At 42.2% G+C, this 26,694-nt stretch overlaps 1 protein-coding gene across 1 annotated transcript in view; it reads left to right on the top strand.

Annotated features, from left to right (window-relative positions):
- The window catches only part of LOC121878426 (muscarinic acetylcholine receptor M3-like), a 37,562-nt gene extending 14,186 nt beyond the window's left edge, over positions 1-23,376 (top strand). Inside the window, exon 2 of the mRNA XM_042384658.1 lies at positions 17,602-23,376. Within this exon, the coding sequence (XP_042240592.1) occupies positions 17,666-20,563 (2,898 nt within the window). The 5' untranslated portion in view covers positions 17,602-17,665 and the 3' untranslated portion in view covers positions 20,564-23,376. The remainder of the gene's footprint in view (positions 1-17,601) is intronic.
- Positions 23,377-26,694: the final 3,318 nt, after the last annotated feature.

Genomic DNA, 26,694 nt, shown 5'->3' with positions numbered 1-26,694 from the left:
TCTTGTTAAATGGTGTTAGTAAGGGGCGATTGTATAAGTGGTTGTGTTAAATGGAAAATAAAAGTTACACACACGCACACACACACACACACACACACACACACACACACACACGCACACACACACACACACACACACACACACACACACACACACACACACACACACACACACACACACACACACACACACACACACACACACACACACACACACACACACACACACACACACACACACACACACACACACACACACACACACACACACACACACACACACACACACACACACACACACACACACACACACACACACACACACACACACACCTCGTTCCAATTCTACCTTGTATATAATAGAAAAAACACCACACGTGATTATTGATAAACACACAGCCAGAATGATGAATTTAATTCCCAGGATGACGAATTAAAAACATTAGGTAAAACGTGATGTTAGGATGCGAAAAAATAACACATTATATCAGGAAATGTCGACAGTAATTCAGTATAAACTGGTCTATTACGGTGATAATGATCTGAGGTGTGTGTCTTACAACTTACCTAAGCTAACCTAACCTAACATACCCTAACCTAACATACCCTAACCTAACATACCCTAACCTAACATACCCTAACCTAAACCTAACATACCTTAACCTAACATACCCTAACCTAACATACCCCCTAACATACCCTAACCTAACATACCCTAACCTAACATACCTAACCTAACATACCTTAACCCCTAACCCCTAACATACCTAACCTAACATACCCCTAACCTAACATACCTTAGCCCTAACATACCTAACCTGTATACCTAACCTAACATACCTAACCTATATACCTAACTAACATACCTAACCCTATGTAATCTAACACTAACCTGTTAGTATATCCATGTCTTCTGTCAGGGTGTGTGTGCATCTCAGGGTAGTGCCGCCTGCAGAGAGAGAGAGAGAGAGGAGAGAGAAAGGAAGGAAGGGGGAGAGAGGGACGTGAGGGGGAGAGGGCGGCGAGGGAGAGGGAGGGCGTGAGGGAGAGGAGGGCGTGAGGGGAGAGGAGGGCGTGAGGGGGAGAGGGGGGCGTGATGAGGGGGGGAGAGGGGGCGTGAGGGGAGAGGGAGGGCGTGAGGGGGGAGAGGAGGGCGTGAGGGGAACCTGTGTTGTGTATCAATGTAAGACGATGACCAGTTGATTGACCCTAAACATGAAGACGTGACCAAGCTGTCAGTCACGTTACTTCCCTCAGGTATTGTCCCCTCCATAGTGCTGTGGGGAGTTTGGGGGAAGTTTTTAGTGAGTTGGGGATTTGGGGTATTGGGTGAGGTTTTGTGGGGAGTTTTGGGGAAGTTTTGGGGGAGTTAGGGAGTTTAGGAATTGAAAATGACTTTTCTCCCTTCTCTTTCTTCCCTGTTATCAAAAGATTGTTACAAGAGAGAAGACACAGAAAGACAGAGATAAAAAAAGACAATTTACAGACAGACAGACAGACACATAGACCCCTTCCGGAAACAGGTTCAACAGAGCTTTCTTCAATTGTCCCCCAAAAAACAAATGAAATACAAACCAGCTCCCCACTACTCACTTGGGATTCCTGGACGACAGAAACGACGCATCAAACAAATACATTGTTTGAGTTGTTTTGTTTTGTCCGTCGAAGTTTATGTGCATATCAATGAATGTTTAAAGAAGAACTATTGAGATAAACGACATACTAATCCCCACCCTCCCCACCCCTTCTCACTCCTCTACCTTCCTCCCACCCCCCCTCCCCCTCCTTCTCCCCACCCCCTCTACCTTCCCTCCCCATCCCCTTCCACCCCCTTCTCCACCCCTCTACCTTCCCTCCCCACCCCCTCCCCCCTCCTCTCCCTTACATATATGACCCTCCTACTGGTGTCTAGATCCTTTATATGAGTGAGTGAGTGAGTGGTTGACTGAGTGAGTGAGTGAGTGGTTGACTGAGTGAGTGAGGGAGTGAGTGAGTGAGTGAGTGAGTGAGTACTAGCACAGGTAAAAACACTCGTCATTAAGGTAGGCACAACACTTCAGGGTTTAAAACATCTCTCTATATTTTTGCACCTGAGGACAGATCCGCTAAATTGGCAGGGAATCATATGCAAATCTCTGGGAGGAGTTTCACCTGGCTCACCTCCTAACCCAGCCTGGCCTCTATCTTCATACTTGGCTCACATCCTAGCCTGACCCGGCCTCTATCTTCATACCTGGCTCAAATCCTAGCCTGACCCGGCCTCTATCTTCATACCTGGCTCACATCCTAGCCTGACCCGGCCTCTATCTTCATACCTGGCTCACATCCTAGCCTGACCCGGCCTCTATCTTCGTACCTGGCTCACCTTCTAGTCCAGCCTGGCCCAGTGTCCTCTCCTTCCTTCTCCCCCCCACCAGCCCCTAACCTAACCTAACCTCCTAACCCCTAACCTGACCTCCTAACCCCTAACCTAACCTAGCTTAAACCAGATTTTAGATTCGGATAGTGATTCGGATTTAAATTAGTTGATACTCTGGGGATTCGGTATAGGATTCGGAACACAGGCAGAGAGAACGAGGTTAGAATGAGAAATGTTATGGGAGAAAGTGAGAGAACAGGCATACAGGGTGATAAAGAATGAAGACAAGAAGAGACAAAAAGACAAATAGGACGCATAATGGAAGAGACAGAGACAGACACAGAGAAACAGAGAGACAAAAAGAGACAGAGACAGACACAGAGAAACAGAGAGACAAAGACAGATAGGAAGAATAAGACACAAAGAGGCAGACAATGAAGCAGACAGAGACCTACAGAGAGACAGAGAGACATAGAGACAGGAAGAAGAGGAAGGTGCAAGTCTTTGGTCTAATCATCGAGGCGTGTTGTTTGCGTCCCTCTGTTCTCTTATACAACAGGTAAAAACATCAACACAGTTCCCAGAAGAGCAGGATATTACCAAGTCTTCCTCATCCACTTATACAAGCTGCTGAGAGTCCTGCTGACGTCAAGGGTGTGAGACAGAGAGAGGGAGAGAGAAGGCGTGGTCAATAGGCTGGACAGATGATAATGGTGATGATGTTAAGACAATAATAATAATAATAATAATAACAATAACAATAATAACAATAACAGTACACCTCACCTTTAGAGCCCATCTAAGCAAACTAACCTTATTTAACTTACCTTTACCTAAATAAATCGCGTAAGGTAAATCCCATATACACCACATCATTAACTTATTAGTCTTAACATAAAGGGTAAATGATTATCTATTCATTATGATGGACGCAACAGCCGTTCTAACAGATGGTCGAGAATTAAGAGCTGATGTATTGTAATTTCACCTTTATACTTAGACTCTCGGATGCATTATTTACACGCTAAATGGTGTGAAGTTTCCGAGTTAAGAAATTTAGAGCTTGTCCATGATAGATTGTGAGAGGGGGGGAGGGGGGAGGGGGAAGGGGGATGGAAGGGGGATAGGTATTGGAAAGGGGTGAAAAAGGGAGAGAGAAGATAGAAGTGGGAGAGAGTCTAGGGGTAAGAATGAGGGAAGAGGGGGAAGAGAGAGGGAGAGAGAGACGAGGACTGGGAAGAGAAAAAGAGAGTTAAAAAAATAGAACTAGGAAGACAGAGACACACAAACTATCAGACAGAAACTGAAAATGGGAAAATGATTCAGTGAAAGAGACGAAACGGGATGGGTAAATTGTGATCCCGAACACAAAAGTAATCAGATTCATCAATGGGATCAGAATTATAATTGCCAGAAATACAATCAGAATTATACATGCAATCAGAAGAGCTACATTCTCTCACCTGCTGCACCCGTCCTGCTCCTACCCACCCCTCCCTCCTCTTACCACCCCTCCCTCCCTCTACCACCCCTCCCTCTTACCACCCCTCCCTCCTTCTACCACCCCCTCTTACCACCCCCTCCTCCTTCTACCACCACCCTCCTTTCTACCACCTCTTACCACCACCCTCCCTCCTTCTACCAACCCTCCTCTTACCACCCTCCTCCTTCTACCACCCCCTCTACCACACCCTCCTCCTTCTACCACCCTCCTCCTTCTACCACCCCTCCTCCTTCTACCACCCTCCTCCTTCTACCACCTCCTCCTCTTACCGACCCTCCCTCCTTTCTAACACCCTCCTCCTTTCTACAACCCCTCCTCCTTCTACCACCCTCCTCCTTCTACCACCCTCCTCCTTCTACAACCCTCCTCCTTCTACCACCCCTCTTACCACCCTCCTCCCACCACCCTCCCTCCTTACCAATTCTCTCCCCCCACCATCCACCACTTAGTGATGCCTCAAGGTCGAAGCGTTAACGTGCGCGCGCGTGTGTGTGGAGGGGGAGGAGTAGGAAATGAGGGAAGGATGGAGGGAGGGAGGCTACTAGAACGGTGATACCTGACCTTCACATTACGTCCGTAAAGGTCAAGACGACACACACACACACACATACACACACACACACACACACCACACACACACACACGCCACACACACACACACACCACACACACACACACACACCACACACCACACACACCACACACACCACACACACACACACACACAAATAAAAGTGTGGGTGATATCATCATCTCCGTCTATTTGTTTTCTTAGTACTTTAGTGTATTAGTGGGTCTCTCACAGATACAACCATCACAGTAAGATATACCATTTAAATACTTATCGACTTAAAAGCTTTCTCAGTCTCCGTAAAAAAGTTTCAGTTCAGGGCACCTTGATCCCCTGTAAAGACAATCACATCTAAAGACGATCGGATCCTCTGCTGTTTTTCAGAGGGATTGAATCGTCTTTTGTTTACTGAATCCTTTAATCATCTATAATACCACCTTAATAGCCTCTCCCTTCCCTGTATTATATATCAATACATTATAGATGGAATAAATTAATATATTGTATCCCTTGAGTAAAAACAATACGTTCATTGATTAAGAGTCTAATCCACCTTGAGTACGATGACTGATTCCCCTTGAGTACAACGACTGAATCCTTTGAGTACGATGACTGATTCCTCTTGAGTACAACGACTGAATCCTTTGAGTACGATGACTGATTCCCCTTGGGTACAACGACTGAATCCTTTGAATACGATGACTGATTCCCCTTGAGTACAACGACTGAATCCTTTGAGTACGATGACTGATTCCCCTTGAGTACGATGTCTTAATCCTGTGAATATGATGGTTTATGCTCTTGAATATAAGAATAATGTACTTGTGGTTAAGTAATTGTATTAAAAGTTTAATTTATCGTACTCAGGGGTTTAAGTCATCTCACCCGGGGTTTAATTCATCTCACCCGGGGTTTAATTCATCGTACTCAGGGGTTTAATTCATCGTACTCATCGTCAAGATATATGGATTCCGTACTCAGTTTAACACTTACCAAACATTTAAAAAAAGTTAAATCATTTGTATTCTTTTATGCAAATGAATTTAAAGCCGCACATACACACAGATATACACACATAAACATACACAAACAAATACAAGCATGCATACATACACTCACGAGCATAAACATACACGCACATATATACATACAAAAAACAAACATAGAGATACAGAAATACATAAAAACACATGCTCTCTCTCTCTCTCTCTCTCTCTCTCTCTCTCTCTCTATTGTTCTTTTATTCTCCGCCCGTCTGTTTCTCCCTTGCCATTGTCTTCTCAATCTTTTAATCCTAGTTATTGTCGACACCAATTCTGGGATCAGGGAGAGAGTAATGAAGGGAGAGAGAGAGAGAGAGAGAGAGAGAGGCAGGTGGGGGATAAAGAGAGAGTGAAAGGGAGAGAAAGTGAGGTAGAGACAAAAAAATAAATAAAGAGGGAGTTAGAAATTATGATAGATAGATAGAGAGAGGTAGCTGGAAAGAGAAAAAATCGACACAAAAAGAGGCAGGCAAAAATAACGAGAGAGAGAGAGAGAGAATTATCACCAAGGCAGAGTTGTACCCAAGAGAGCACTATTTCTACACCATTACTCAACCCCTTAGTTGTAGCCTTGACCTATTACCTCCTGCAGCCGCTGAGAATGAATGATTTTTGCATCACCCAGACCGCTAAGTTCACACACACACACACCCACACCCACACACACACACACACACACACACACACACACACACACACACACACACACACACACACACACACACACACACACACACACGCACACACACACACACACAGACGTCACAAAAATCGATTCATCAGTCTTTACCGATCGATTACAAGGCCAAGAGGGGGATCTGTCTGTCTGTACTTTTGTTTGTGTCTATATGATTTCTTAGTCATCCACATTATATAATAATCCTGGGAATATATACTGTATATATATATATATATATATATATATATATATATATATATATATATATATATATATATATATATATATATATATATATATATATATATATATATATATATATATATATATTTGTGTAAATATTATTTTATTTTATTTTTCAATATTTAGTTTCGGTGAGTCGACGTCTGTGAATGATGTGAGACTCATGTGAAAGGAATGAGTTTTAGGAATGAGTCAGGTGGAGCAGATGTTTGTCAATGATTTAATTAGATTATATGAGACACGCTTCATGGTCACGGCTCAGTGTCAGAGGTCAGATGTAAAGGACAATTATATATTAACCTGAAAATTAAATATCTAAAACAGTGATTGACATATAGAAGAAATTAATTAGTTGGATATCAAATCAAGACCAGAAAAAAAATATTAATTTAAGTCGTTTAGATCAAAAGTGAAAGTCATAACTCAGGTGTAAATTGTTACGTCTCACTTCAACAAACACAGATGGATTGATGGCTGCAAAAATTGGTAAGAGGACTAAGGATTTTATATCCAATTCACCTGTTCAATTTCATCAAGATTAGCTTACTTGTCTTAGTGCCAGATATGTCCAGTATACTCTGACCTTTAACCTTGCCACACACACACGCACACACACACATCAGAAGACTATCTAAATCTACATCAAATTCAGTCCAAATCAAGTCTCACCGTTATATCTGAGGAAAATATTTCACCAGTTCGTGCTGCCAACATTGACTCGCAGATACACGAGTACGAGATAGAGACGGAACACATAGGGGAACTCCCAACTACTTAAAGGTGAATGGAAAGATCTATACACTGGTCTGAGATATGACACACTCAGATGGGAAACACACATCTGGCAGCAGGGAAAGATGACATATTATATCCAGGTTAGGAAAGAAAGATTATTATTAATATAAACATATTTTTAAGACATATTTTCTTCAGTGATAATCTAAGAATTAGTAAATAGTATTATAACTAAAATTAAGACCTCGTAAATAATGCCTGATAAGCCCTGAGAACTTAATAATTTAAAACTAAAATCAATTAAACATTACTTAATTAAAAAAACAAAACATGGTGATGACACTTCCAGGTGATGAAGTAAGGGACGTCAGGAAGTAATAACACGCCGTCAGTAGTAAGAATACCTTGAGTCTTTTCCCTCGTTGACATCAAACGTCTTGGGTGATCTAGTGACCCCTGCTCCATCAAACTCCCTCGAGACTGTATAAAAAAGACGATAACTTGAATCCACAAAGAAGGTTAATTTAAGTGGCTCTCAGGAAACACGTTATTAATCTTACCTTATCTATCTACTCGGTATAACCTGGCACCTTTTTAATAGACAATACTCTCTCATACTCCTCGCCGATAAGAAGATATTGATCAAAGTCTAGTGCCTATCTTGAATTACCGGGAAATTCTTAGTAAAGTATAGAGTATCTTAATTATATACGGGAAATTATATATCCAATAACTTTGAATTATCGACGGAGCTACTGACATTACTTACGAGAAGGAGGACAAGGTTGAGGATGAGGATAAGGATAAGGAGGAGAAAGATAAGAAATGAGATGGAGGATTAGGAGGAGGAGAGGTAAGAGAAGAAGAAAGATAATGAAAAGAAAATGATAATGACCAAATAAATAATATGAATAATAATAAAACATTACATTCGATTACTTAACAATACAAATGAAAAAGAAAAACAAGAAAATATTAACCAAATGGATTAAGCCAAAGAAAACATAACAAATAATTACTATACAAAAGAGGGAAGTAGTAATAAGAGGTGAAGGGAGAAAGGGGATGAGGAAGAGGGATAAGAGCCGTATAGAGCCTGAGCTAATGGATAATGTTTTATCAGTTAAGTCAGGTAAGGTGGTGTTGGGCAGGTAGAAGCGCAGGTGTGACGGCTATTGATTATTGCTAACAGTGGCACTCCATGGCCCCAGCCTGTGCCACTGGGGGCATTCCTGGCTCTACTGGGGAAGGGAGAGCGCGTGGGGAGAGGAGAAAAGGGAGGGGTTGGTGAGAGAAGGAGCGAGAGAGAGAGAGGGGGTGAGAGAAAAGAACAAGAAAGAAAGAGAGAAGGGGAGTGACTAGAGGGAGAGAAACAGAGAGAGAGGGTGAGAGAAAGAGAGGGAGAGGAAGAGAAAGAGAGAAAGGAAATGATAGAGTCAGAGATAGATCGTGTATGAAAGAGAGTGAAGGACATCATGTACAAAAAAGATGGAAGGAGAGAGAGAGAGCGAGGACAAACGAGGGGTGACACAAACGAACCAATCACGTAGTTCCGGGACTGCCAGAGTAGGTTATAACACTGTGAGGGTCAGGTCAGATAGGTCAGGTCAGGTCACGTCATCTCATCATCACTGAACGAGTCATAACACTGTATTCAGTTATTATGTAGCGAGTCTTGTCCTGTCATCGTGGGGGTGACTCTCTCTCTCTCTCTCTCTTAATAGGAGCGAGTCCGATTACCTTTTCACAATATTGGTCAACGAGACTCCCTTGTCATTGGTCGAGTCAATTAACCTTTTCTAAAATGAGTCAACTTCCCTTTCTTTATTATACAAGAAAACCTATCCTAACCTAACCAAACCTAACATAACCTAACTTAACCTAACCAAACCAAAGTTGAACTAGGTTAGATTAGGTTAGGTTTGAACTGGTCAGCGTTGGATTAGACAAAGTTACGTCAGCTCAACCTTAGTTCCGGGTTCAAAAGTTATCCCATGAGCTGCCTGTGTGTGTGTGTACCTTATGACGACTCTGCCCCCTCCTCACTCTACCACCATCACCATCACTTGCTCAAACTTAACACCAGGAGAAGAAACTGCTTTACGAAGCTACTCGACCCCAGTGAGCACCGATTCAGAACCAGTTTCCCATCTGACTATGAGACAGAGGTATAGAGGCAAGTGTGTCTGCCTGGTAAGCTCAGTCTCTTCTCTGCGGCCCACGGTGTTCCTCTTCTCTCGGGGTGTGGACGACGAATTGTATTAGGACTACTGCTGGTGGTGCTGTGATGATAGTGGACAACGGCGTTAATCCCTGGTTCCTTGTGGTTGGTCATCGCAACCTAGACTTGCTACCTGAGCTGGCAATTCTATCAGGTTTTTGTGTTGTTGTATATAGTATGTGTAGTTAATGTTTTAAGTAAGAATAATTGGGTAATATTCAGGTGTGTTTTGATAAATGCTTAGTTGTTACTTTTGTTTTGATAATTGCATATTTTGTGTTTTACTTGTGTTATGTAATGTACCTAATTAACTATCTTAATCAATACTTAATATAAATGTTGTTAAATGACTCAGTTTACTTGATAATCTTCGTATCTCTTTCATAACTTAAATTAGTCTGTGACGATAAGTGATGTGTGTGCTCCTTACTTGCTGCATCCACGTATTTCAACCCCTAGATTATTCACTCCGTATATTTTCTTGTCAACTGTGCCTCTCCTCAATGTTGTGGGTAGCAATGAGGGCCATCACAACCTCGGTAACAATCCTCGTCAAGACAGAGAGCAAAAAATAGCATACATACTCAGAAGAGGTGTGTCAAGTGTTCAGTATAATACATGTATAATAACAACAGTAACAAAAACAATAACAACAACAACAGCAGCAGCAGCAAAAACAAATAATCAACAAGAAATAATAACAATAACAAACTAACAAGCGGACACAGACGCGTGGTGTACTCCCCCGCCACCGGCCTGCGGACAGTGTATAACTCTCCGGACATTGCTACCCATGTTTCACTTACTATGTCGCCTGAACTATTACATTAATTACTCCTGATCTTTGACCTTTAGTAATGGGGTCACCAAGACATTTCTTTGCTCTAGATTATTTGTTAACAGTTAGAGTAAAAATCTATTGATTAATTTTATTTTATTTATATTTTATTGGTTTATTAAGAAAATATTGTGAAATTAGAAAAATTACAAAAGAATATTAAAGTAAACGGATGACTTTTCGTGTGTGTGTGTGTGTGTGTGTGTGTGTGTGTGTGTGTTATAATAATAATAATAATACTTAATAATTAACGGTTTATTGAAGAAAGCTTGGCAGCCAGAAGGCTGAAAATATACAGTTTCATAAATGGGGAATGGGTTTCGATTTACAAATAATATACAAATAACATAAGTGTGTGTGTGTGTGTGTGTGTGTGTGTCTGTGTCAATAGTAATAAGCTGAAAGTTGTTCCTATCTCTTAATCTTCAGAGATCAGCTAAGATTAATACCATTATTCGCTGTGGTTGAAGAGGCAGCGGGGAATAGTTAATAAAGGACCGGTGAAGGACACACACACACACACACACACACACACACACACACACACACACACACACACACACACACACACACACACACACACACACACACACACACACACACACACACACACACACACACACACACACGTCAACTCGAAATAAATAAAAACTAAAAGGAGGCGGTACAAGGAGGAAGTGGGAGAGGGAAAGGGACGGTGTTAGGGGAAAGTGAGAGACAGGATAAGAGGGAGAGTAGGTAGGTAGTAGGGGTACATATCGGCTTAGGGTGTCTGTGTGTGTGTGTGTGTGTGTGTGTATGTGTGTGTGCGTATGTGTGTGTATGTGTGTGTGTGTGTGTGTGTGTGTGTCCCTGAGATTGTCGGTAATGGATGTGGCTGTAACGATATGCAACTATTCAGATCACTTGTTTATGTTCGTTTATCTTGCCTTACCTCTCTCTCTCTCTCTCTCTCTCTCTCTCTCTCTCTCTCTCTCTCTCTCTCTCCTCTCTCTCTCTCTCTCTCTCTCTCTCTCTCTCTCTGGCTTAACTTGCTGGGAGTCTCTTTCATCAACCCACTCAAACACTCATTAAATCCATGCACTCAATAATCCATTCACTCATTCACCAGCTCACTCACTCACTGACTAACCCACCCACTAACCCACTCACTAAACACTCACTAACCCACTAACTCACTCACCCATCCACTCACTAACCCACTAACCCACTCACTCATTCACTCGTCAACCCACTCACTGACCCACTCACTGCAGGCTTGACATAGGGTCGGTGTATATTGTTAGAAGCCTTAAATATTGTATTATTATTTGGAATGTTTTATATCTATTTATTTTGTTGCTTTATAATTTGTATTTATGGTGAGAGAAAAAATAACAATCCTCTTGTATTTATGTTCACTTTACATTATTTTATTTGTTCGTTGAAAAGTAATATGTCCCTTTTTCTTTGTTATATGTCTCTTCTTTTTAATATTTCTTCTTATTATTCCTTATTTTCCCATTTTCATTATAGATTTCCGTCTCTTCAGTGTGTAGATAACAGCTCGGTCACTCACACTAGACGAGATTAACTTAGCTATCGTGTTCAGTGTATGGATAACTGCACAGTCACTCCCACTTAGCTATCGTCGGGAAACAACGTGAAACACAAAATAATGTTATCGTAATATCACTCACGTAAAATAGTGCATATTAGTTTTTCCCTGAAGTGAATTATGAAAATTTTAAGATCAAAAGAGTTTGTAAATTGAATCGTGAATTATGAAAGCTTAATATTCTTATCTGTTTACTATTACCGACAGCCTTTCTGATCAGGGGTTAAAAACACTTACCTGATATTCATGTACCCGGACAGAAGGTATTTTTTCATATATCCGGACAGAAGGTATTTTTAACCCCCATCCAAACTCTATTATACTTTCATCATTCATCCCAGAAAAACTTTGACTTGTGATATAAATGATAATTTGTACTAGTGAAGGTAAGCAAAAGTTCAGGTAAAAAGCTATATGATATGATGATATTCAGCTCTGTAAAATAGTTATCTACTAATTAATACAGTAATAACCTCAAATAACAAATATCACCTAAGTTATAATATTTCACAACCTGTTATGATTTACAAGTATAATAATAAATTTTAATATGTGAAAAATGTGAAGAAAAAAAATAGGTGGTAGGTTCGTGGCGCGCGGAGGAACACACAAACCAGCGCGTCAAAGGTAAACAGAAATACCTGAGTCGTGACGTCATTGCAGCCCCTCCCCACAGGTGTATGTACAGGTAAATTATTTCTAATCATCGCTGCGTTATGTTACTGTTGCTAATGTATATAACTACTATTTGATTAACGAGTAATTTAGAGATGTTAATGAGTTCGATTCATTAGCTAGATATTTTGCATATTTTAATGAAGGATAAATTGACAAGTATTAACATGTTTAGTTCAGTATTGAGGAGAGAATATCTGAGTTGTAGTGAACCGCTACCGTGTGCTTACTGTGTTGGGTTCACTTTCTTGGGTTCAGTTTATTGTGTTCACTTAACGCGTTCACTCTATCTTGACTACTGTTCATTATATACATACACACATAGATAGATGTAGTGTTAGATAGTAAATAATGAAAAATTAAATAGATAGATGGCAGTTACACACACACACACACACACACACACACACACACACACACACACACAACGAGCCTACAGGAAGCCTCTCAATCAGAGCTGAAAGGCGCCACAACCACAACGAATATTAATGACAAATCTAAATAGGGTTTTTTTATCTGTAATTGAGAGCCATAAATTGGATTACCAACGACCAGACCAGCATAACGAAATGTGTGTTTGGACCAGAGGAGCAAATGGACTCACGACCGGCGATACTGACTGTTGGCTGTGGTGAACGACCGGCGATACTGACTGTTGGCTGTGTCATTGTGTGAAGGTTTGATTATGACGTGAGAAGTGTTATTATTTTTATTATTATAATTATTATTATTAATCATTTAAACGTAGACACGTGAATATATATAAATATATAAATATATATATATATATATATATATATATATATATATATATATATATATATATATATATATATATATATATATATATATATATATATATATATATATATATATATATGTGTGTGTGTGTTCGTCTATCCCAGTAGAACATCAGCAGTTTCCCGCAGACATAAGTAAACCTTGGGATACATAGTTCAACGTTGTCCTCCCTCAGAAGATGAAATTCCAGCCTTACCTCCCACCAACCAGCCGCTTGTTATGGCAGAATTCCTCAAGTTGTCTCTCCATTATATTATATTTGTTAAGTCACAGGCAGCGGGGGTTAAGAGAGAACATAGATATATAAATGATATACAGTGTGTTGCTCTTTATAGTTGAGTGCAGAACGACTCGCAATTCAGCCACGGTTGTCGTTATAGTGAGCTTTGTGTGTGGTGGTGTAGGTTTGGTGGTGCAGTGGTGACAGGTGGTGGTGACATAACTGTGATTCGCTCTTTGGCACAACGATGGAATATTTCTGATTCATAGGATGGATGTACGGATGTTATATGACTGTTATATGTATTTACATACACACACACACACACACACACACACACACACATACACACACATACACACACACACACACACACACACACACACACACACACACACACACACACACACACACACACACATACACACACACACACACACACACACACACACATACACACACACACACACACACGCCATACAAAAGTGATGCGGATATATAAGAAGATAAATGATATAAAACTGTGATACCAATATATACATATATATGTATAAAACAGCAGCAGTAAGCTCACAGAGTACGGTGTTTGATCTTCCACGGTTGTTTGCTCGCATTTCTATGTTATTTGCCAGGCCGTGTTTGCCGTGCCCGTGACCTAAACTGGAACACAGTGGCTGACGAGAGTAAAATATTTTCCGGTTTTTCAGATTTCAATGTATGATTTTTTTTTTTTTTGACAATTTATCTGGTGTTTTTCTTTTGTCAGTGAACGAGTCAGTTGATGAGGCGAGTGAGTGTTTCCATTGATAATTGTGACCAGTGGCAAGTCTATTATTTTGGTGATACAGAGACTTATTTAAGTTGAATCTTGACGGCATGGTTAATAATAATAATAATAATAATAATAATAATAATAATAATAATAATAATAATAATAATAATAATAATAATAATAATAATAATAATAATAATAATAATAACAATAACAACAATAATAATACCCCCAGCTCACACAGTAATCCTGGCATCTATCATCACAATATATTACTATAATGAAACTATCAATACCACTATTCAAACCAATCATGCAAAAACCAATCATGTTAAGAAGAAAAGTTTTATCATGCACATATATCACCATGATACTTAAATAAATGCATCTAACACCACTGAATAAATTTATGCGCATCTCTCACGCTGAAACTTGTCATGCAAAACAATAACATTAGAATGAAAAATAATACCATGCACCACATGTAAGCATTCCTAACCCACCCACCCACCCACCCACCTACTCACTCACTCACTCACACACTCACTCACTCACTCACACACTCACTCACTCACTCACTCGCTATCAACACAATTTGCAATGTCCTCCACTCAACAATCCTTTCCAACACGGTAAAAAATATTCTTGGACAATGTAGTTTAGTTTCATTCTTGTGATGTTATTCTAGAGTCCAGTGTAAATAGAGGAGTTTGACCCGGAAGTAAATAGTGACTTTAGTTTGATAGAGATAAAGGGGAGTATATGAGATTAGGTTAAGTCAGGTTTGTGTTAAGGTTAGATTAAGTTATGTTAGTTTAGGAGTTGATAAGTTAAGTTATATTAAGGTTAGTGAAATCCCTGAACCCTTACTAGCAAATCCCTGAACCCCTATTAGTGAATCCCTGAGCCCTTACTAGCGAATCCCTGAATCCCTACTATTGAATCCCTGAACCATTACCACTCAATCTCTGAACACCTACTAACGAATCCCTGAACCCTTATTAGCGAATCTCTGAGCCCCTCCTACTGAAACCCTGAACCCTTAACAATGAATCCCTGAGCCCCTATTAACGAATCCCTGAGCCCCTACTAGCGAATCCCTGGACCGCTACTAGCGAATCCCTGGACCGCTACTAGCGAATCCCTGGACCGCTACTAGCGAATCCCTGGACCGCTACTAGCGAATCCCTGGATCGCTACTAGCGAATCCCTGGATCGCTACTAGCTATGAATTATTTTTTCAGTGGCAGGTTGTATACAGGTGGATGGCGAGGCTTGTACAGAACAGGACTTACTTGTTATGTCATTACATTATCTTTTTCAACAGTTTTTGGTGATTTCTCTCCCTATTCTTTTTTATCACCCGACCGCTTGTTACGTCTTTGTTCCACTCTTGTTAATACTGGATTTTTGTGTTTTTTGTTATTGTAGTTTTTAACCCTTGGTGGTTTAACTTGTTCCCTTGTTCTCTTGTATTGTGATGTTTGTACCTCTCTCTCTCTCTCTCTCTCTCTCTCTCTCTCTCTCTCTCTCTCTCTCTACTTCACCTCTCTTCCACACTCTTCCTCAACCTCACCCACATCAATCTCTCTCTTCACCCCTCTTCCACACTCTTCCTCCCTTCCACACTCTTCCTCCCCCACCACACTATACCTTCAATAGCCACCAATTCACCCTCTAAGTGCTTGTTAAAAGAATGCCGTCCAATTTTATGAAGCTTCTTGGTGGTGAACGATACATTATGGTGTCTGGCTGGAGCTACCGTCATCATTAGTGTGTGACAGATGACCTCCCCAGGATCCCTACCCCAGGACTCTAACCTCTCCCCCTCCCCCAGGACACCTTCCCTCCCTCCCCAGGACCCTTTCCTCCCTTCCCCAAGACCATTTTCCTTTCCTTCCCCCAGAACCTCTTTCCGCTCTCTCCCCCTCCCCCAGGACTCTCCCCTCCCCAGGACCCACCCTCCCCTTCACCAGCCCCACTTCCCCTCCCCCCCTATGTTCCGAGCACGGGTCATGAAGTTATGAAGTTCACGCTCTTCTGTCTTCTGATTGGTTCAAAATCTATCCCGTCTGTGTACTGATTGGCTCACCACTATTCCATCTGTGCGCTGATTGGGTCACCACTATTTCATCTGTCTGCTGATTGGGTCACCCACTGTCTCGTCTAGTTGCTGATTGGCTCTCCACCTATCCCGTCTGTCTGCTGATTGGCTCACCACCTGTCTCGTCTGTGTGCTGATTGGCTCCTCCGTAGTGTCGACAGGTAATTTTCACCCTCACAACTACCGGATATTACCTTGCGTTCTGACGCGTGCGTGTGACTCTGACTTCGGCTTTATATAGACCTCGTCTCCACCGGTTTATCATCCCGGTCGGAACGCATTCGGAGACGTGCATTAATCTCCACAGTGTCACCGGCGACTGATGATTATTCAGTTTTAGGGAACGACCTGCCAAAGGTATTATGTGTACCTCCATCAGCAGCTCTATGTGTGTATGACCTGTTTCCATCAACTCACACACACTAACTCATTTATCACCTCACTGGTTCATTCAATGACTGACTCACTCATTCATTTAATTACTTAGTCGTTCAGTCATTGATGATTGATTCACTCCCTGACACTAACCACCGCTGCTGTCTCAATCGTCCATGACAGATCCAAATCTCCAGATACCCGAATAGCCTGAGTGTATATATATAACTATGCATACATGTATAGACTGTATCGTTCATATGCAACATTAAAACTTGCCTCCAGTGATGATCTCCGCGGCGACACGGACCACTTAGCGCGTGTAAATGAAAACAACTCTCGTGTACCGCTTCAAGGAGAGAGAGAGAGAGAGAGAGAGAGAGAGAGAGAGAGAGAGACTTGGTACTGTCGATACTTTACACTACTTTAATACTTTTTCTTCAGGACCTTGAAAGTTTCCAAAGTTGTGATACGTATTTCCTTCGACACACATTCTACTTTTAATTTACTCTCAGTACTCTTTAAATATTTTGAAGTGTCAATTAAATATAAATTGTATAAAAAAAATTAATTGGATATAATAATGTATTTGCCTCATTATTTTGCTATATATTATGATAATTAATAGTATATAAAGGATACATACCGGTAGTCGTTACTTCCATAATGTACATTTAATAATATATAAACGAAAGACAACTAAGACATTTTTTTACATGTTATTGTAAGTGTTTACACAGTGTGTGTTAACAGCCTCAACTGCCGGGTCATTACTGCCTCTAATAATATTCTCGGCGGTCAGGTGTTTTAGATGCTTCACATTCTTGGGTCAGTGTAGCTCCTAACAACAGTTTTCGTGTTTCAGGAAACAGCAACGTGAGCGAGGCAGCATCAACGTTGACGATGGGGACCCCGAGGCGTCGTTCAACATGACGGCGCCCTTCGGGGACACACTAGGAGTCGGCGGCGGCAGCACAACTCTTCTGGTGCCCTGGGACGTAGGGCCCACTAGGCTCAACGATCCTTCCATCAGCTACCTGAACGCTTCCTCCGACCTCTGGGGGGACAACGCCACCTGCTGGGGCAACGGCTCCCTTGAGTGCGCCCTGGCTAACATCACAGCCACGGAGGGCGGCACCACCATCCTGCCGCCCTTCGAGCTCTGGCAGACGGTGTTGATCGCCATCTGTCTGGCCTGCTGTATGATCCTAACCGTTGGAGGTAACCTGCTGGTGTTGCTCTCGTTCATCGTGGAGCGCGCCATCCGCCAACCCTCCAACTACTTCATCGCCTCCTTGGCCATGACCGATGTGATCATTGGGTCGGTTTCAATGCCGTTCTACACCGTGTACGTGTTGATGGGGGAGTGGACGCTAGGACCCATCTTGTGTGATCTGTGGCTCTCAGTGGACTACACCGTGTGCCTCGCCTCGCAGTACACAGTGCTACTCATCACCATCGACCGTTTCTGTTCCGTCAAGATCGCTGCTAAATACCGCGGTTGGCGGACGCGGACGAAGGTGATGGTGATGGTAGCGATGGTGTGGATCGTCCCGGCGTTACTCTTCTTCATCAGTATCTTCGGATGGGAACATTTCGTGGGTTATCGCTCACTGTTGCACAACGAGTGCGAGGTGCAGTTCTTACGGGACCCGGTCTTCAACACGGCTCTTATCGTCACCTACTACTGGGTCACTCTTGTCGTCCTGTTCGTCCTCTATGCTGGTATATATAAAACAGCTTATGACATGCAAAAAAAGTCAGAAGCCAAACATCGGAAAATGCAGACGCTGGTGGCTTTGAGCGCCGGTGGTATGGCCGGTATGGCGGGTCGCACCGCCGGCCTAGGCATGAGCAAGACACAGAGCACCTTACTTAGTCAAGACAAGCCGCAGCCTGGCCCTCCCCCTGTCATTAACACAACTACACAGGCGCCGCAGGGAGGATCCGGTGTCAGCGACTCGTCGTCGAGTCAAAAAACTTCCTCTAAAACAACAGAAACGACGAGTTTTTCAGAGCGTCGTGGAGAACAAGCTGAAAAATCAGAACGATCGAGCAGTCCGGCCTTTGACTCTGACGAGGAAAGTAGTCAGGTGCCACTACCACGGAAAGCAGGTCTACCTAATAGCACGGTGCCGCGCCTTGACCCTCCGCCACAGCACCGCAAGACACCAACCACAGACACCCTTCCGAAGATCCCTGAACAGAGTGTCCTGGACACCTCCACCACGTTAGAGGGCAGCTCCTCCTCGGACACCGGCATCGGAGCTCTGGCCGTGTCGCTGGCACGGTCTCTGCCCTTACACGACCACCACCATCACTCACCCAGGAATAAACCCATACTGCCTGATGTGGCTCTGCGCGAGGCCAGTTTGCAGGGCTCAGGGCTGCTGGACATAACGCTTGGGGCGGCCACCACACCGCTGGCCAAGCGAATGTCTGGAGAATTTTCAAAAAATGACGACGACGACAACAGTGGACACTCAGATGAGACCCTGAGCGTGCAGTCTAGCGGAGATCCAACACCACCCACCAAGCCCCAGCAGCCTCTTCATCCTACTTCACTGCCTCTTAGACCCATCAGTACCGTGCCTATCCTACCTCTAGCGGCCTCCACGCCCACCGACCTCTTAGATGAGAGAGTTATAGCTCCACCAGCTATGTTCGCTGACAGTATGAGTGTTAGTAGTATCTGTACCACGCGACCCCCATCATCATTAAACTACGGCCCCATGGCCTACGATGTTCTCACGGGCTTGGACACGGGTGATTTACGTTTCATGGACGAGTCGTCGATCATCCTTCCATCACCAGTCGTGGAGGACCCACCATCCTCGGTGTGGGCGGCCACCCTACACAGCCCCACCTCGTCCACGGTGCGCTCCCTCACCTCCACGCTCACCACACCTCACAGCATACATCGCAAGATCAGCCGTATGCAGTCACGCTCGGACGAGGAGGATCTGGAGATGAGTATTGAAGAAGCTGACGAATCAGCAGATGCTGACGACGAGTGTTGCGACAAGGACGAGTCTTCTGAACACTCCACAAACGTCTTGGTAACTTCCATCATCCACGCCTGTACCGCTGTCACCAGCCTGGCAGGAACTGATAGGCATAACATCCCTGTTAGTCCGAAGAAAGACACCACAGCAACTGCCCCCACCACCACTGCCACCAACAACAGTAACGCACACAATAACATAGCGACGGCGGCAAATAGTTCCAACAACATGACTTCACCAGCAGTAGTGCCCGCCACGCCTCAGGTCCGGCCAAGAGGGAGTGCGAGCCTGACGGAGGCCGGGCGACCAGGCTCCACGGCGGGCCTCACCAACCAACTCATCACCACCCACAACATCAACTCCAACAAGACGGTGACGAGTGTAGCGAGAACCGAGTCTTCATCACTCATAGAGAGGGACAAGGGGAGCTCGGTGGCCGTCGTGTCCGACGCCCAGAGCTCCGTCAAGGGTTCACTGAAGGGTTCCAGGAAGGGCATCGTCAAGTCTTTCCGCAGCTTAAAGAAGAAGAAGAAAAAGAGTGAAGGGGAAAAGCGACATCGTTCTAAATCGGAAAATAGAGCCAATAAAGCCTTAAGAACGATATCCATCATCCTGGGCGCCTTTGTGGCCTGCTGGACGCCCTACCACATCTTGGCCATCGCCGAGGGCTTCTGCCAGTGCACCAACACCCACGTCTACATGTTCGCGTACTTCCTCTGCTACGCCAACAGCCCCATCAACCCCTTCTGTTACGCCCTCGCCAACCAGCAGTTCAAGAAGACTTTCATGCGAATTCTCAAAGGTGATTTACACATAACGTAACGCCATGGTACGATAGACTGTATCGTTGATATTTACTCAATTATCTGTGATATCTGTAGAGACCATCTGAGTGCGGCGTGTGTGGTGGTCAGTGCGTTGTGTACGAGGCGTGAGTGTTGCTACCAGTGTTCGGTACGAGGCGCGCACCAGAACCTCGGGGTGGGTGGGTGCGCTGCTCAGTGCGTCACAGTACAATGTGTATAGTGAGCAGAGTGGTGTGTCCGTGTTCCGGTGTGGTATAAAAGAGCCTCAACATAGTGTAGTTATACCCGTGTAATATGAACACATCCGAGTGCAACGAGTACTGTACATGTTCTAGTACTGTGTGCACACCCTACAACATTGTGCACATATGTCTAGGTACTGTGTACACTACAATAGTGTGCGTACATCTCTAGGTACTGTGTGCACATGTCTGGGTACTGTGTGCACACCTTCCAGTACTGCACAGACATGCCTCAAGAATGTGTACACATCCCATAGCGCTGTGTATTCATGCCTTAGTAGTGTGCGTGTACCAGCATCACGTGTACATGTCCGAGGGCTTGAAGACATCCTCTGTGGCCTGCCACCACCAGTGCAGTAAGACCATCAATTGAGGCGTCTGTCTCTATCGTCATTCCAAAGGTTCATAACCTCGTGTAACGTGTACTACGTCATTACACGCGTACATTAAAGTACAACTGCACATATCTAACTATTAAGTACACCGGTTATAGTGTTCGCACCAGCCTCCTCGATGTCAATTCGTGGCGTAGAGAATGAACATTGTATGTAAAAAAACATCAGTATTTTTCGTCATCGTGGACGGACTCGGGTTATGAGAGTTGGTTCAAAGTTACAGAGGAGACGACGGGAGTGACGGAGGAAATCTAATATAAACAAAAACTGATTCTATTTTGTCCCGTCTGCAGGAGAACGTGTGGTCTGCTTTGTTATGTAAAGGAATTTCAGGGGCAAAAACAAACAAACAAAAAACACACAACATATGATCATACTATTGTCTTAGTGTTTGAATCAAATGTCGACCCGCTTCACTTTGCTTCAGAACCCTGTTTCATTGGGCGCACTTCTTTGCTTTGCTGATCCTCCGACAACTAGACTACAACTTGATGTCTCGAAACCAGAGCAAGAAACTGCTGTTTTATTCTCGTGAAGCTGCTGTGAGCGGCGGGAGACCTTCTACATTTGTAATACTGTGTCAAACTATTTCAAAAGAAGCTCAATTTTTGTGTGGCAGTTGTCAGGAATTGATTGTTATTTTGGTAAGGATTCTTAATGCTAACGAAAACGATGGACGCTCTCCAATAAGGACTTTACTAACTATTGTGTACACTACATTCCTTCCTTATCTTGGTGGCGACGTCTGTTGAGTTGGATAAGCCAGCCAATCAGCAGGCGCCTCTGTCGACCAATCAGCAGTAGGCTGTTGTCGTCATTCATCTCTCTAGTCAGTCAAAAAAATTGTATTCAACAAAGTCCATCTCCATAGTTACGAGACCATGTTTGTGCCACTCTTCAGTTCCTTGTATTAAAAAAAAGAAAGAACTGTAGGACCATGAGTGAATGTCTGTTTGGGTGCTTGTATGCAGGTTGACCAGAATTGTATTGATATATATACTGTATATATATATAAAGGACAAAGTGTATTATAAGATGAGCACCATAAATAGCATAGCGCCTTGGGAAGAACAGTTTTGTCAAAAAAAAAATGTATATTAAATGAGTTCTTCCAAAGCCTTTTTTTTCGTCGTGGAGCGAAAAAAAGGGCAGCTTTGAGATGTTTCTTTTTAAGACAAAGGTTCAGTATTTTTCACTCGATATAACACAACACGCGTACAGTACAGTATAAGAATAACTACATTTTATATTCGCCGAGATACTCTATAATGACTGTATGTTGTATGATGTATTCAAACGTGACGCTAGTTGTAAGGCCTGTCATTATGATCATTATGAATACTCATCACCCAGTTCCACATCACCAGAAGAGAGAGAGAGAGAGAAAGAGAGAGAGAGAGAGAGAAAGAGAGAGAGAGAAAGAGAGAGAGAGAGAAAGAGAGAGAGAGAGAGAGTTGGCTTCTCTCTAACGTTCTCTCATTTTATAAATATATATATAAATACATACATATACATATATTCCCAATTTCGGCGCATTTATTAAAAATCGCCAACTGGGCCGCCATAACTGTGCTGTAGAGAACTGTACTTAGGTCGCCATAACACAGAGGCTCCTCACCATCTTTAAGTCTCACCCTTAGCTTGTACATAGTGTTAGTAAAGACACCATCATATCCCCTTTCTCCTTCACCCACCAGACTATTACTTGATGCTCAGGAACCTCTTCGTGCGGCGACTGTCACTTTTTTCTTTTTTTGGTGCGTGTGGTGATGACGTCACGTTCCCGCCAGCTTGGGAAGATTTGGCGCGCGTTTTGTAGTGATGTGGATTTGGCGCGACGGTTTTTAGGTAAATCCTGACGCCGACTCCACCTCACTCCTTGAGCCCAACAAGATGCGCTACTGACATCTCTCCCGTCTACTCCCGCCGCCTAACATAACCCAAACCTCATCCTTATCTATCCTACTGTGTCCTATCACGTCATATCTCGACCTATCCTATTTTATTCCTTCTATTCATCTGATATTTATTTTTATTCATATTGTAAACATTGTAAAGACATTTCCATTTTCTAATATATCAGTCAAGTCATATCATGTGTCGCGTCTCGAGTCCCCATTTAAGGAGGTAGGAGAGAGAGCGAGAGAAGGGGGGACAAAGAGCGAGAAGGATAGAGAGAGAGAGAGAGAGGGACGGATGAAGGGAGGGAGGGAGGGAGGGAGGGAGAGAGAAACAGACAGAGGGAGGGACGGATGAAGGGAGGGAGGGAGGGAGGGAGAGAGAGAGATCATGACTTTAGGGGATCTGATTGGCTATAATTTCGCCATTCACTTGTTCCCCTTCACTGTGTGTCATGAAGATCCTCAACATATTGGAATAAATGACTAAAAGTGGCGTAGGAATCCCAATATGGCAGAGAGGAGAAAGAAGAAGAATATTTCACATCCTCTCATTTTTTGGACTAAATTCATCTCTCTTTCAGTAGTTACAGGATTATTACACTGGGGATATTAACTCACTCCCTCACCCCTCCCCCATCCTCCCTCACCCGTACCTCACCCCTTATATCCTTCGCCCCTCCCTTCCTCCCTCACCTCCTCCCTCCCCATCCTCCCTCACCCTACCTCACCCCTTATATCCTTCGCCCCTCCCTCCCTCACCCCTCCCCCATCCTCCCTCACCCCTCCCTCACCCTCCCTCACCCCAGATCTTAGTGAGAAGGGAGAGACAGGGTATTACAATAGGTGTGTCAAGGTCAATCATTCTCACGACACATAAGGAAAACTCCACATCTGTTATTTTCTCTTCTTCGTAATGGGGATTTAAGAGGTGTACATTACATATCAACAGTTCATGAATAACACTCAGAGTCATTCATTTATTCATCCTGTGTTTCTCATATCATACCATCTATTTTCTTTAGTCTGTCCTCCCAGATGATTGAAATTCCCAGAGTAAAAATATCAAAAGCGTCCGTGTGTGTGTGTGTGTGTGTGTGTGTGAGTATGTGTGACTGTGTACATGTCTGTGTCTGTTTACGTATGTGTGTGTAAGTATGTGAGTATGTCTGTATGTGTGCGTGTGTGTGTGTATTTCAGGGCAAGTCAGGGAGCCGGAGTAGGAGGAAGGTGGCCGTGACGTCATCACACTGTTGCTAATTACTATTTTTTTTCCCAGGTAGTTTTTAATTCATTTTATTTCCTTCCCTCGCCTCAGACACCTGTGAGTGGGTGAGACGAGGAGAACTATTGTGTATACTTTGTTTGTATGTATATAGATGCCGCCAGCCTCAATCAGTATAAAGACAAAATATATATGTCATTGTTATGCCCAGTCAGTGTTTCTTTTATATCCTTTGTCCATCCTAGAAATAAAAATACAACTGACTATTATCTACGTCATAGCCAGTGTTTCTTTATATCCTTTGTTCATCCTAGTAAAAAAAATATTCAGGACATTTGTAAAAGATCGAATATAAAAAATGTCATTGAATGTTTATATATGTTAAAACCTAAACATTCTTTTTGGATGTTTTTTGTTAAAGAAGAAGAGTAATGTGAAAGTGAAACACAAACGTGAAAAATTAAACCAAACTTCACAAAGATATAAACAAAATTAAAACAAATTAACAAAAATATGAATAATAAAACTAAAATGAAACCAATGAAAAAACTAAACCATTATGTGAAAACTTGAAAATTAAACTGAAATTAGATGTGAAAATAAATTAACATAGACAAAAAAAAGTGAAAAACTAAAATATGGATAAACCAAATGTGAAAAATAAACCCAAACTAAACCAAGACAAAACAGACGTCTTAAACAAAATTAATAAACATAGACTTAACCAATCATACACAAGAAGACTTAAGACTTAACCAATCATACACAAGAAGACTTAAGACTTAACCAATCATACACAAGAAGACTTAAGACTTAACCAATCATACACAAGAAGACTTAAGACTTAACCAATCATACACAAGAAGACTTAAGACTTAACCAATCATACACAAGAAGACTTAAGACTTAACCAATCAAACACAAGAAGACTTAAGACTTAACCAATCATCACAAGAAGACTTAAGACTTAACCAATCATACACAAGAAGACTTAAGACTTAACCAATCATACTACAAAGACTTAAGACTTAACCAATCATACACAAAGACTTAAGACTTAACCAATCATACACAAGACTTAAGACTTAACCAATCATACAAGAAGACTTAAGACTTAACCAATCTACACAAGACTTAAGACTTAACCAATCATACACAAGAGAGACTTAAGAAGACTTAACCAACCAATCATACACAAGAAGACTTAACTTAACCAATCATACACAAGAAGACTTAAGACTTAACCAATCATACACAAGAAGACTTAAGACTTAACCAATCATACACAAGAAGACTTAAGACTTAACCAATCATACACAAGAAGACTTAAGACTTAACCAATCATACACAAGAAGACTTAAGACTTAACCAATCATACACAAGAAGACTTAAGGACTTAACCAATCATACACAAGAAGACTTAAGACTTAACCAATCATACACAAGAAGACTTAAGACTTAACCAATCATACACAAGAAGACTTAAGACTTAACCAATCATACACAAGAAGACTTAAGACTTAACCAATCATACACAAGAAGACTTAAGACTTAACCAAGCAAACACAAGAAGACTTAAGACTTAACCAATCATACACAAGAAGACTTAAAGACTTAACCAATCAAACACAAGAAGACTTAAGACTTAACCAATCAAACAGATCATAATCCATGCTAATCCAAACACAGTGTATGATTATCAGAAAACAAAATAACTCCAAAGATTGATTAGAAAAATATTAGGAAAAAAACACACACACACAAACTACCTGGAGCGAAGTATCCAAACATTATCCTAACATTATCCAAACAGTATCCAAACAGTATCCAAACAGTATCCAAACATTATCCAAACATTATCCAAACAGTATCCAAACATTATCCAAACATTATCCAAACAGTATCCAAACATTATCCAAACAGTATCCAAACAGTATCTATACGTTATCCAAACAGTATCCAAACAGTATCCAAACATTATCCAAACATTATCCAAACAGTATCCAAACATTATCCAAACAGTATCCAAACAGTATCTATACGTTATCCAAACAGTATCCAAACAGTATCCAAACATTATCCAAACATTATCCAAACAGTATCCAAACAGTATCCAAACGCATTATCCAAACACAAACAGAGGGAGAATAAAACCAAAATAACTTGGAGATTGGTAAGGAAATGTAAGAAGGAAAGATAAGTTGAATAAAAGAGAGAAGACGAGCCTCAGCTTCACAAGAATCTCCCTACCACAAAATTAACTTTGATCAAATGGCTCCTGATTGGCCGAGCTTATTAAACCGACCAATCAGGGACCGCTTTTAACGTCAGCGATCACGTGATAACCTATCCATCCGATTAGGCATTCATCTCCCGAACACCGCCTA

This window comes from Homarus americanus, unplaced genomic scaffold, assembly GCF_018991925.1.
Source record: "Homarus americanus isolate GMGI-L3 unplaced genomic scaffold, GMGI_Hamer_2.0 scaffold41027, whole genome shotgun sequence".
Lineage (NCBI taxonomy): Eukaryota > Metazoa > Arthropoda > Malacostraca > Decapoda > Nephropidae > Homarus > Homarus americanus.
This window is presented reverse-complemented; position numbering and strand designations above follow the sequence as displayed.